This window comes from Myiozetetes cayanensis, unplaced genomic scaffold (genome assembly GCF_022539395.1).
Source record: "Myiozetetes cayanensis isolate MyiCay16 unplaced genomic scaffold, myiCay2020 scf1, whole genome shotgun sequence".
Taxonomy (NCBI): Eukaryota; Metazoa; Chordata; class Aves; order Passeriformes; family Tyrannidae; genus Myiozetetes; species Myiozetetes cayanensis.
In genome coordinates, this window is record NW_026086604.1 from 93,892,386 (window position 1) to 93,906,482 (window position 14,097).

The window sequence follows — 14,097 nt, forward strand, 5'->3', positions numbered from 1 at the left end:
AATGCTACAACGTTGTAAGAAATAACAACTCTAGGGCTCTACTACTAAACTCATTATAGATCCTGCTAATTCAAGATCTTTTCTTTTGTTACTGGAAACTTATTTATCAAAGGAAGCAACAGCTCAGAAATCAAAGTTTGCAACTTATTTAGGTATACTGACATGTTTGAAATGCAATCATCATCTGTTTTTAGAGGGGACAGAAAATCACCCTAAACTAAAAATGTTTCAATAAGAGTTTTTTGCAAGCATGCAACTATTTGCTGAAAACTGCTGGGTTTTTTAAATGTTGGAGTAGTTAGTTCCCCTATTTAATTACTAAGTAACCTAGGTTATTCTTCATTGACAAAAAATCAGAAGAACATCTAGTAAGGAACACTGCTAAGGTTTTAACATGAAGCAACCAGACACCTGAGAGTTTGTGCAGTTCATTGCCCCCTTGGCTCTCTTGAGATCTGGTTAAGACCTCTTGACCAGAGGTTGCAATATTGGCTATTATGACCACAAGTATAGTATAGGTTTCATTAGCTTACTGTGTCTGCTGTACTAAGCCAGTGCTAAATGTGAGAAAAAGTTGAACCCTCTTACAGGAAGTATATTTTGAGATACAAAGTATTGAACTGAATAGATACTACTGACACCTGTATTTTTTCTCAGAATTCTAGAAATTTCTATCTGACATACATAGCAAGATTCAGGCAAAGGTCTGAAATGAGACAAATTCTGAAGGACTTTCACAATGGGAAATGAGGGTAGAGAGATACTGACCTACATGTGGAAGAATTTGCTTTAGAACAGCAATGGAGCTTAGCTCCATCGAGGCCTGTTGAAGGTGGAGGGTGCACAGTGACTCCTGGGTGAACAGATCTTGAACTCTCAAGAAAACATTGCCAAAGTGGATCCTGAGGGAGGGGCATTGTTTTACAGCCTTCTATAAGTCCATCAACAATTTCAAGCTCTGTTTTCATTGACATTAGAATTCTTTTACAAGCAGTTTGACATGCGTAGTCTTCTGCTCTATCACAGCAATACAAACCTGTTTAAAATGTAAATAAGTAATGGTCAAGCATACAACAACATTCAACATGCATGGTATAGCAGCCCTCAGAGAAAAAGTGCTTTAAGGGGGCTTCTTCCCCTCCAAAGAATCTCAAATAACACTGCTTCTCTTAAATGCATACAGAACCAACCATGGGAAAAAAAACTCAACACAAAATCAATATGTAAAACTGAAAAATAAATAAAAATCAACAATCAAAAGCACCTAAACCCAAAAGTTATCCATATAGAAATTAATATAATTACAGTTATAATATAAAAATGCATTAATATAATTTATACAATAGTCTTATACAATAACACATTTTATATAAAAGGTACATACAGTCCTCATTTTTGTATCTTTTATAAGTTTCAGTACAGAAAGACTTTTTTATACTTACTATCTGTAGGATTTCTCATTGGATATGACTGTGTATAGTTGTTCACACAGTGTATAAGCTGAGGGCTGATAGAGGCACAGTAATTTTCAACTGCTTTAATTTGTGAAGGACCAGGAGAAGAGTCTGTCCGAAAAATTGCTTGGCAATATTCCCGGCAGTTTGTGTGATGACCTGCATAACTGCAACAGACTGACCCCACTGGGGAAGCAAACAAACACAGAAAACGTATGGGTTCCTACGCAGAGAAATGAAGAAGTGAGCATGTCTGTACAACACTCAGTGACGCTCAAGCTATTACCACGGGGAAAAAAAAAAAAAAGAAATGCTATGCTCTATTAAAATACCTCTGTCTACATAATGACTGGAAATATCTGTAACTAGCCAAATTACATTTCCTTGTTTGGCAGCAGAAAAAAGTCGCTAAAGCCGCCTTGAACTCAAGTTCAAGAGACCAGTAAGCCAGCTGAATCTTATCTTCAGCTACTCGGTTCTTATTTGAGGTAACCAGACTTGTCCTACAATTGAATTATTAGAGAAATACTACTGATAAACAAATAAACATGAAAGTAGTATCATTCAAAAAACCCAGAGAGATGGTATTGTGATTCACCCATTTTTGGTATGTTGTTAAATATACATAATAGCTCTTGAGAACTATTTCTACTAGATTGAATTCTGAGACACTGATTTCATTTTATATAAACAGATATCAGGCAACAAAACACTTGCATGGTTCTTCACAATTTCAACTCTGCATTTAATTTTGCTACTTAGCACTCATCAAATGAACAAAGCAGAAGGAAAAAATGACAGAAAAGACAAATACAAATACACAAATTAAAACCTGATGTAAATGGTATCACAGAATATGCCGAGTTGGAAGGGACCCACAAGGATCATTGAGTCCAACTCCTCCCTTTATCACTTGAGTAAGACAATTTATGCATGTGGTTTGTCCTTCTATGGAACTGAGTCCATGAGTTTGTGTATATGTACACCCCCATAATTTCTTACATTTTAGAGAAAATAGGATAGAATGATATAAAAGATAAACAAAACAAACTATTAATTATATACTTACTTTCATTTCTGTTAATACAACTAAAGAGAGCATTCTGAAATCAAAACAAAAACAGTGTTACAAGCCAGAAAACTTTGAATAAATATTTAAGTGTCCAGCCCTTTTTTATAATGAGCAAATAAATCTTTTGTATTATTTGCTCCAACTGGATTGGATTAAAACAAAAACACTATACAAACAGTGAAACCAGGAAATCAAAAGATCAGGGGTCACTCGAGTTCTATGTGTACTCATAATAAATAAATACTCAAGATAAATACTCAAGCAAGCAAACAAATTGGAAGACTTTCCTGGACTAGCTTAGAAACAGAATGCTATGTTAGGGTGTCCCAATATGTTTGGTTGGTTGGCTTGGTTTTTTTTAAGGACAATAATTTTAAAGATTCTATGTGAAAGAAAAAAAGAACGCTGCACAGATGCATACATGCAAATAGAAAATCTCAACACACTAATTCCACAACAATATACCTTAAAACACTAAAACATGCAGTCAGCTCCCTCAAACTATAGCCAAAAGGCACAGCTTAAAAGACAGAAGAAGGGAAATGCACACACCCTGCTGGTTTGTTTCACAGGTCTCTAATCCACAGAGCAATCATAGGATGGTTTGGATTGGAAGGGACCTTTAAAGGTCATCTAGTCCAACCCCTGACATGGGCAGGGACATTTTCCACTAGACCAGGTTGGTCAAAGACCTATCCAACCAGGCCTTGAACACTTACAGGGATAGGGCACCCACAACTTGTCTGGGAAATCTGTTCCAGTGCCTCATCACCCTCATCATAAAAAAAATGTCTTCTTTATACCTAGTCTGAATCTATGCTCTTCTAGTTTATAATCACTAACCCTTGTCACAACAAGCCCTGCCAAGAAGTTTGTCCCCAGCTTTCTTGTAAGCCCCTTTTGGCACTGGAAGTTGTTATAAGGTCTCCCTGAAGCCTTCTCTTCTCCAGGCTGAACAACCCCAGCTCTCTCACCCTGTCCTCACAGGAGAGGTGTTCCATCTCTCTTATCATCTTTGTGGCCCTCCTCTGACTTGTTCCAACAGGTCCACAACCTTCCTATGCTGAGAACTCCAGGCCTGGATGCAGTACTCCAGGTGGAGTCTCATCAGAGCAGAGCAGAGGGGCAAAATCACCTCCCTCAAGACTACTGAACTCTTGCCCAAAACAACCAGTCTTTGCCTCACTGAAAAGGTATATTTCTTAAAAAATTTAGATACTGCATATAAGCTTTCTGGACCTCTATGAAAAGATGAAGTCATGAGCTTGAAATTCCAAGATGTAGTTGCCAGTTATCAAAGACTTTAAAATTACATGACTGCAAAACAGAAGAGGTATTTGAACTACCTCCACAACTGATCTCTAAACTTGTCAGAACACCAGATTACAAAAAGTGATCAAATACATTAAGGTGCATTAAGTGACCAAACGCAATCACCATCTTCATAAAGTTTCTGATCTCCATTTCCCCTATCCCTATCATTAAACAAAATTGTGTTTTACACAGAAGAGAAAATCTAGAGAAGAAAACAGAAACACCATCAGATTAATCCACAAACATAATGTGGGATTAAAGTCTTGCTTCAGTATAGGAAAGTACCAGATATGCTACTACCTCTACCTAAGACAAGGAAGAGAGCTCAAAATACAGAGCTAGTTTAAGCTCTATAGTTCACTAGATTATGCATCTATGTTAGTTGCTAGTATTTACTGCATGGCAGAGAAGTGGCTATCCTAAATAATCTTGGGGGTATTTGTGTGAAAATCTGTACTGCTGCAAACAGATGAAAATACAAATGTGTTAGGAATCAACCTGATGGTTTTATTTCTCCTTTTTTCTTAGGAACTGTTCTGAGTGCAGGAATTTGTTTTTTTCATTCATATTCTCTACTTGCTTTCTTCTGCATCTCTAGACCATTTGAGTAATTTAATCTGTTTTGGTAGCGTAGAATTATAGAACAGAATCATAGAATGAGTTTGGTTGGAAGGGGCCTTAAAGATGATCTAGTTCTAACCCCCCTTGCCATGGACAGGGACACCTCCCACTAGACCAAGCTGCTCAGAGCCCCATCCAGCCTGGCCTTGAACACTGCCAGGTATGGGCAGGGTTCAAGACCAGGACGGATGGGACACTGAGCATCCTTATTTTCTCCACTACAGACGAGGTAGAATTACAGAGAAAAGCAAAGTGAATATCAAAGTGATCAAATCTCCCAGTGGCTAACTCATAAGAATACCAGTCACTGCAACATCAGAATGCTGAGGATTTCCTCTCAAGCAGCTCACTCGCATTCAGTCATGCTGAGCACAGAAGGGCAAGTACCTCTGTTCTCAGCAGTGGCACAAACAGGCAGTGTCATGTCTGTGAGGCAGCTTCAGTACACAATCCACACTTTCCCTTTCTCTTACCTTCAGAGGCATCTTACAGCCTGACACCAGAATGAGTAAATATTGTAGAGTCTGAACTTAACTTCTTATTCCATTGAAGTGCCACTCAGTAAGCAAGTTTATTCCACTAGAGAACCAGAGAGTTTGACAATCTCGCTTTCCCTTTTCTAATTTTTCTCATGCAAGTTTTCTGACTACCTCAGGAAAAACATGATTCTTTTTAAAATGTTCTTTATTTTCATAGCTATCTTCATTCTCTTTTCTGTTGTTCATTTAAGAGTAAACAGTTCAGAACACAGACTGGTTCTCTATGTATGAATTAGCATTAAAATGAATAAATGGTCCTGCATAGATGGTTCTGATGAAAATCTGAAGAGCTAAAAGAACTATTTACTATACCAAAAGATCTGAAGACTCACATTTTATATTAGATTTGAAAAACTTCAAGCCCTGATGTTTCAGTTTGTATCATGCCATTAATAATTTTACTTTACACTGTAATTTAAATACCAAGTTCCAACTTGCCAATAGCGCCATGTAAACCATATTGCTACCATCCTGTTTTCTATAGTCTCCATTACATCACCTTTTGGATAATATCTTTTTGGATAGTGAAGTAACAGTTAAACTGAAGATTTTGAAGAGGACAGTCCCAATACCATAATGAGCAGCAAGAATTTTCTTCTATTAACAGTCAGACATTAATTTAAACCTTGGATAAGCAATGGCAGATGTGAAATAATGACCCTAACTTGAAAATTTAAGTTATTTTTCCATGAACAGCAACTACTTATAATTTTAGTGCCATGAAAAAAGCAACAGGTCTCTTGACTATACTTCACACAAAAACTGAAAAATCTGCCTTACTTAAAAAAAAAAAAGAGTCCCAAATCTCACAAAGTAACAATTCAGACATTTTATTTTCATTCCAAGAATATCCCCTACCTGATTTTAGATCTTTACTCCCAAAAGCATGGATACTGCATAATTTCTATGAGACTCAGAATGAATTTGCAGTAACACTCCTCATCCCAGCAGCAAGTTTTCATCAATTAACTTCATATTTTCCCTCTTTACAATACACAAAGCAAATCCTGTAATTCATCTGTTTAACACAGATGAGGTGACAACAGAATTAAGGGAAAAAGAACATACAGACAGAGTCACCATCCTATATCTGTAAGGAATAGATTCATACTGTTGCCTAAAGGCTCATGTAATTTTTACAGCACCATACATCCTTCTCTATGAACGCCCAGGCGCTGGTCATCAGAAAGGCATTGTTTTGATGGGGCCACCTGGTTTCTTTGGGACCTTCCATATATGAAAAGAGAAACAACTTGTCAGATCAGAGTTGCCATGCACAACATCCCTCTAACCCAAAACTGACCGTCCTCAGAGGCTGCTGGAATTAGACTGCTCCACAGACACTCTGTATCGAGCACTAGAAGGTGGCATACAAAGCAGCCAGGTAGAAAGCAACACCGTAACTTTACTGCTTAATGCACTGGGACAGTAGAGGTTGCCAGAAAGTCTGAAGTCCATCTGTCATGGTTACTACCCAAGTAGTCGATCATACTGTTAGCACAAACAATTCTCAGATTTATACTGTAATGCTGCAATAAACTCAGATAAAAACTGTCATGACATTTAAAAGTTGAATGATACAAAAAAGTGATTAAAAAGCAGTTCAGGCCAGTGTCAGTGGCCCTGTTAGCTCAGGGGACACAAAAGAGAGGAAAATGTTGAGGAAATTCAAGTGTCTACTAATGTTCCTACTCTTAAGGAAGGTTTTGAGTTGAGACGAAATTATCTTCTCAGAGCAATTTCATATAGGCAGGATGCCCTAACCAGATAGTAAATATTCTTTCTGTATTTTAAAACTATAGTTTAAAATATAGACTGCTGAATTGTTGCAATAATTCTTGTATTTCTGTTAGGAGGAGGTGGTCTTACTTCTCTTTTCTACCTTATTTACAACTCTTCTGTCCCTGTTCCCAGTTGTACAGTCTTGTATGCCTTTACATCACCTTTACCTCATCTTCTCATGACCTGATCTTTCTCAGTAGCCTTGCTGAAAACTCATTTTTCTCATCTCCTAGTGTTTTAATTCAGCAATTTCAACAGGCAACACTAAGAATAGAATAGAACAACCTTTTTTTAGACACCGTCTTTTAGAAGGACCTGCCAGATGCCAGAGCTAAGAAGTGTATTTGTAGGGCTAGCAGTGGGAGGGAACATGTGTGGAAAAATTGCAGTTGCAGAAAGGCACAGGAAGAACTTCAGCTGCACTAAGCTATTACAGCAACTCACCATATTTCACAAAACTCTAAGTGCCTGTCGCCACCAAAGAAAGTACAGATACACATGTGGGGAGTGTAGCTACTGGGACATGAGAGAATATAAAAAAAAAATTAGTGTCTAATCACCTGTTTGTAAAAGAGTTGGTAACAGCATTAGACAGTTGGTCTGATTTGAATTACTAACCATAATTTAATTTTAGAACACAAGGTTAAATGCCTATCTCTAATAAAGTAGTTCTCATATTTAAGAAATCACAAGCTTTTTTGCCCACTCAAGTGTCCTTCTGCTGTTGAACTGTCAGAACAGAAAGAGCGAGAAAACAAAGCAAAAGATAAAAGAGAGATACAGGTAAGGAAAACCAAACCAAAATCAACCAACCAAACACAAACACCAAAAGAGGAGAAAAGGATGTTCTTTTTAAAAGAACAACTAAGTCATCAAGATTTGGAAAATGAAGGTGAAAAGGTAATACTGTGCACATACTCCATTTTCAACTTGTGTTGAATATTAAATTACTAAGTGAACGAAGATGTCAATATTGAAATTTCTAAAACACAACCATAACGATTTGTTTTACTGGTGCATCAGACTTCTCTTTTTTTTTTTTTTTTAAGACAAATGTTTCTGAAACTGGTCATTAAAGTCAGTGAGACTATAAGCAGAAGGAGTGGAAAGTGGCAGGCAGACATTGGCAACACAACCACTTACAGCTTAGAGAAAAAAGTCTAAAGATTTCTTTTTGGTGTTATGAAAACTGAAAAAGGCTATGGAGGTTTATCCACCAGAGAACATTGTTCAGTCTTCGTCGCCAGAACCCTCTCGAAGAAAGATTTTAGCCAGTACTGCAGGACCTAACTGGTTTCGCTCTTTTTGGAGCTCATCAGCTGCAGGTAACGGCTCAAAACCCAAAATGCACACACCCAAACACAAACAAGCACAGAACATTTTGCTGAAGGAAGAAGTCCTCTGCACTGTAAGACATGCTTTCATATTACAAGCACATGTTTTCTAAATGGCTGCCTGCTCTGTCTTGAATGAAAAATGACAGCAAAGCTGCTCTTTCACATCAGAAATTAAGAGTATTCTGCTAAAAACCAAAAAAAGATTATTTTCTTCCCTAAAAAGCATCACAGTATCTACGCTACTAACTTTGGCAGAAAAATAAGTTTTGTACTGTTAGCTTGGGCAACCCAACCATGGCAAATATTTGAATCTAGATCCTATCCAATTAAGGCCATCTTAATTTGTAAGTATTACCTACAGTTAACAAATACACTATTCATTTATTAATTTTATTAAAATACACTCTATGCAATGAAAACCATGCTAATCTCTCCTTGACTTAATTTAATCTTCAAATTTATTGATGGAAGATAACTGATGACAGAAGGTAACATACTAAGGTTTAGTGGAGTCAGCTGAAGTGTCAAATGCTAGTGAACATTTTAAGAACTTTAAAAGCTTGCAGTAATTAACAAGTAAGGTCAAGATTTTTCAATTATGTAAGCCAGTGAAGAAGTGAGAACACTTGCACAGTAAGGTAGAACAAAATCACTGCAACTTAAATTTTAGCAAGATCATTGAGTGCTCTATCAACTTTGTTTGAATAGCAGAGAACAGAGACAAAAGGAACCAGCAGATGACAACAACATTATCTACAATGTGTCAGAGTTCATCCTGAATTCCTTAAATAGTACTTCCAGAGGCCACACACACTCCTAATGCCTTAGTAGTTCATTAAAATTGTTTAGGAACCTTCAGCTAAACAATGTCCTAAACAGTTCCTTATTATCTATTGTCTCTGAGCAATCTGCACAATTAGATACAGGCTAAAAACTGCTGACTGCATTTTTCAGCAGTGGTAATTAGTAGTCAGCGTTCACTAAAACCTCAGCATAAAGCAGGATCATGGGACTCTAGACGATAAGACAAGCCAATACTGTAGCACAGTAAATACTTCTCTGAATTACAGCACTTGAAGCTGTAGGCATTGCATTTGAAGTTTCTGTGTTTAAAAAACTGTAAAAACCCGAAGACAGATTAGGCTAAAGAGTGTTCAAATCTGTGAGAGCAAAAATACCTTTAAACAGTCCAGAGACATGAAAAGCATTCACTACTCTGCATCAAAACTAGTTTTAAGAGCAGAAGCCAAATAACTGGTGACATTTCCAGTTGTATTTTGACTGCTTGGCAGATGTTAGTAGTGCTCAACTGCAGTAAAACTCTCACAGTGCCAAATTAACCAAAGAAGTTTGAATGCCTTATTTGGAACACATGAAGTGAAATCTGGAGTTCTTAATGTGCAGAGAGGTGAACTCACAGTATGCAGTGCACAGACTCAAGAGCTGCAATCTAATGCAAATTTTAGTGCTACCCGTATTTCATGCAGTTTTTTCAAAAAACGGACCCTCCTCTTTACACGAAACTTTTAAAACACGAAAATCAGAAAATCCTACATACAATCCATACCGTCTCCACTTCTTTTTTTCTTCTTTCTTTGACTATTACCTACCTTCTTTATAGAGGAAGATGAACAGGATAGCAGAAAGCTGGAAGAAGTAGTGAAAGATAAGAGAGCTGAGATGCATAGAACTAGAGGAAAACTGAAGATGACAAAACGAGTATCTGAGAGGCAGAAGATGGGGAAAAAAGGCTATTAGAATAAATTCTTTAAAAGAAGGTAAATAAAATATCTTTTGGTAACATTCTAAAATACTCAGCAAGTTGTGTTAAATTTATTCATTTCTGTATGCTGTGCTACTTGAAAATAAAAGCTGTTTAACAGGACATGCAACCTTCAATGCATTGATCAAAAATGAATAGCTTATTCCAACACGATTCTTTTCTAAAGTGTGTAAAATCTCCAAATTAAAAGCAACTTACGTATTTACAGTAAAAGTAACCCAACATATGATGAGCAGAAAAAGCATCTTCAATTAATCTTGGGAAAAGCAGGCACACCAATGCTAAAGTGATTCAGTACAACCTGAGACTCCATTTAGCAACTTCAAACTGGGTGATACCTCCTGCTTGGAGTTTCTTTTTCTGCACTGCTCTGAACCCTACGCTCTACCCTTGAAGACTTACCTCATTCTTCACACTCACTAACTTAGTGGAAGATGAAGGGTAACTCACGAAGTTGCTTCTCTAATCCCAAAAGATTACAGAAAAGTACTATGCAGAGTTGGGTCAACTATTCTAGGCAGCTTGTGAAAATTCTCAGGGAAATCATTAGTTGAGTACATAAGAGAGTTAAGAAAGCTGATAAGCTATGAGAGTGTTTACAAAAAAGGGAATTATTCTTTTACATCCTTAATTAATCTGACTTTTACTTTCATGTCATGTACTTATATATTAAATACCTCAGCAACAGACTTGAGAGCTGATGAACAAGCACTATGATCTATACTGTAAACTAATTCCCAAGTTGGATCCTCATTTTTAGCAAAGTATGAACTCTTAAACACAAAGGCAAACGCAGTATATATGACACTGTATTTATGTGATTCACAGGCTGTTTCTGATCTCATGTCACCTCTTTCAGTTTGAAGTAGCCACTTCTTCCCCAGTTCAGTGCCTTCCCCAGCCAACCCCACTGAATGCAAAGTACAGTACTGGTCACAGACACAGAAGCTACTCACAGACTGCAGAGGGAGCAGGACACATACACCAAAGCACCAGGAACTTCTTTTTTTTTAAAGAAAGGAGAAAGAATATCTAGGGTGTGGGGAAACTGCAGGTTCCCTCCAGAAGTATTTTTTGGAATCTCCTATCTTAGGCAAAACTTCCTTGAACTTTATACAACCAGAGTTTCTTGAGAGCATTGTAAGTACAACTTTTCATGACTACCTGTAAGCCTGGATGCACAGAAAAACCCATCATCATACAAAACTCTGTAATAACTGATGATCTACCACATCAGATACTTAATTTCTGTCCTTGACATGCCACTTGTATCTACTACACCTAGTCCTCATTAAAAAAGTTCATTCCTTCTCCACCAGCCTGAAGACTGATTCCTTCTACTACAATTTTTCTCCCTCTCCTTCTCTTTTAGTGTTGCAGAGATAGAAAGCATTAAGGTTTTCTGTACAACAACAGCAAGATCACTCTTGCTTCATCGCAAGGACCCCACTTCTCAAACTTCCAGATAAAAACTGGTAAAGTAAATGACTATCACCATTTTGAAGTCATTCTTTTTTCTCTTACCTTTCCTCTCACGTTCTCCTTCAACCCATATTGGCCAACCTCCTACAGCAATGCAGAAAACCAGAAAAAAAGAAGGAAACAGACCAGCATAATAGAGGAGAAGCTTGCAGATGTTGAGAGTATAGCATATCATAGCATGAGAGGAGACAGAACTACCTAAAGTGAAAATTCATTTTTAAGAGAACAACCTATGCTAAGTTCAACAGTGAAGAGTCTAGGAAAACACTCGGTAAATTGTTTAGATAAAAGGACCAAAGGAAAAATAAAAGAAAATAAAAAAGCAATTTACTGCTTCCAGGAAAAAACAGGAAAGCTGCTCCAATTCTGCTCAAATCAAGAAAACAGAAAATTGTCTGATATCCTGAACTGTTGATTATGAGCAGAACTGATGCAGGACTATCTAAGTCAGGGCAGAAGGAAACGGGGCAGTTGGAATCTCTTCATTAAGAAACAAATCAAAAGAAAAGCAGTCGTAGCAGAACAGCAATTCTACACACTGTGTTAAAAAGAACACAGGTAAAGGCAGATTTTTGAAGATACCATGACAATTAATTCTATGAGCAGACAGTAAAAATAATTGCAAGCATTAACAGTTTCACTGATGTTACAAAAGAATTATATATTTGAAATGTTTTACATTAAGATAGGATATTAAAAGGCTATTCTTTCCTGAGTTTATTTCTTTAGGTCACTTTTAAGCTGACTCTCTCACTGTTGAAGCTGAAAAGTTTCTGACAGAATGATCACAATGAATGCTGACTTTGATCAAAATTCCTATGAAATAAACTTTCTTGGAATCCATGTCTCCAGTTTGAGAGTAGCAACTTTTTCATTGAAATTAAGATATAAAAACCAAGACCTTTTTACAGAGGACAATTACACTTCTACAAAAAATGTAGGGAGAGGTGATTTACATTTGGATGAAATCATATGACCATATCCAGAAATATGATTATAACAAGACAGGACTTTCCCTCTTCTACAGTATACTTTTTACAGAATTTATAAAGCCATTGATTTTTAGGCAGATATGTTCAGACAAAATCACATACCTCATATTCCTTCCTGCAGACCTTTAAAACATCATTTTTTGCAGAAGCCTGAAAGACAGATAAATTTCTCCATTTGTAGCAGAAAATAATAAAATCATGTTGCAAAATAAAGACAATTTTACTTTTAAACTAACTGTGACAACAACGGGTTCATGATCAATTTAAATGTTCCTTTAAGAACCTAAAGAACGCATTTAAAGCTTTTGCAAAAAAAAAAAAGCAGAAACCATGACTGTCAATACAACATTTAATAAAACCCAAAACTTCCTATTTCTGCACCAAGTTAGCTGATACAAGGCAACTTTGTTTTTGTGAAAGGTTTATCAGATAGAGCAGAACACAGGAAGCATTTAGGAAATGGAAGAACTTGGGCATAAAGATCTCCCCCTTTTGCATGCTAATGTCCCTTTCTCTTCTCCTCTCTCTTGTATGTACAACACTACTACTGTCAAACTGAATTGCAGAAATTCTCCCTTCAAACTGCAGATCAGTTTGTTCTGTAGAATATTTTGTGCTCCTTTTTTTTCATATGGCAGATATTCAAAACTATTATTACTACTAACATGTTACTCCAATAATTTAAAACACCTAGGTAAAGTCCAACCTTGGACCTATATCACCTTCTTTAAAATGCCTCCAAAACCCCTTCAAATTTCAAGAATCAAAATTAAAATCCAAATATTTCCCATTATCCCTAATATTTGGGAAGTATCGGTGTATTAGTATAAATGAGAATAAAACAAAACGTTTTAACTAGATGCTGCTAAAGTACAAAATACAGCCAAGACTCTGAGACAGCAGAGTCTGCAATCAAATGACACAGCACCTGATTTGGAGAATAATAAGAAATGATGTAACAATCATAAGATCAAAGTCATAGAATTTCATAGGACACTGCAATAAACAGAAGTGTTTTAATCAAATCCAGAAAACACTTAAACATTAAGACAAATTTGAAAACTTTGATAAAAAATGAATTTGAGAACAAATACATGTAACTTATTTTCCAGAAGATCAAAAATACATAGTTTGTTTACTCACTTCTCATTTCTTTCCCACACTACTCTGGGTACTCACTGCTCATCTCTTGTCATATGGTTTAAACGCTGTGCTTTTAGGTGAAAGTAGCATTGGTTTTTTTACGACAATAATTTATAGTAGGCTGTTGGGTCAAGATTAAGACACAACTGTGAATTTTAAGTACGTATGTGCTCCACAACTGAGTTACAAGGATGATGATAAACAAAAAATTCAAGGAATTAAGTGTAGCATAACCAAAGAAAGCTTCAGAACCTTTATGGATTCCATCAATAAGTTAGAAAGCCTTACCTGTTTACATGCTTGCCGACATTCCACAGCAATAGCGAGCTCACAGCAACCTAAACCAACCCACCCGTCAGACTTCTTCAGAACTCCTTGGAAAATAAGATGACAGACAGATTAGAGTAGAAAGAGAAACTATGCCACCGTTTTCCCTTCCCTCCATGTGAGCCAGTTCCTTTTCAAATTTGATAATCCTGTTCTCATTCAAGAAGCCTATTTACAGATTTGATTTTTACTGGAATTCCAAACCAACTTTAAGAAGAAGAGATCAAGTCTGTGCTTTCATAAGTGCTGAA

The 14,097-nt window shown here is 36.6% G+C and overlaps 1 protein-coding gene across 3 annotated transcripts in view; it reads right to left on the minus strand.

The window, feature by feature from the left end:
* The window catches only part of RECK (reversion inducing cysteine rich protein with kazal motifs), a 52,244-nt gene that overhangs the window by 21,791 nt on the left and 16,356 nt on the right, over window positions 1-14,097 (minus strand). Inside the window, exons 5-10 of one of the 3 annotated variants that reach the window (XM_050308580.1) lie at window positions 13,808-13,893; window positions 12,479-12,526; window positions 11,427-11,468; window positions 2,524-2,557; window positions 1,443-1,640; window positions 769-1,036 (exon numbers count right to left, since the gene is read on the minus strand). In XM_050308580.1, coding sequence (XP_050164537.1) covers window positions 769-1,036; window positions 1,443-1,640; window positions 2,524-2,557; window positions 11,427-11,468; window positions 12,479-12,526; window positions 13,808-13,893 — 676 coding nt within the window. Of the gene's footprint in view, window positions 1-768; window positions 1,037-1,442; window positions 1,641-2,523; window positions 2,558-9,729; window positions 9,914-11,426; window positions 11,469-12,478; window positions 12,527-13,807; window positions 13,894-14,097 lie in introns of those variants that run through there. The other 2 variants (XM_050308587.1, XM_050308594.1) reach the window with 2 other exon arrangements.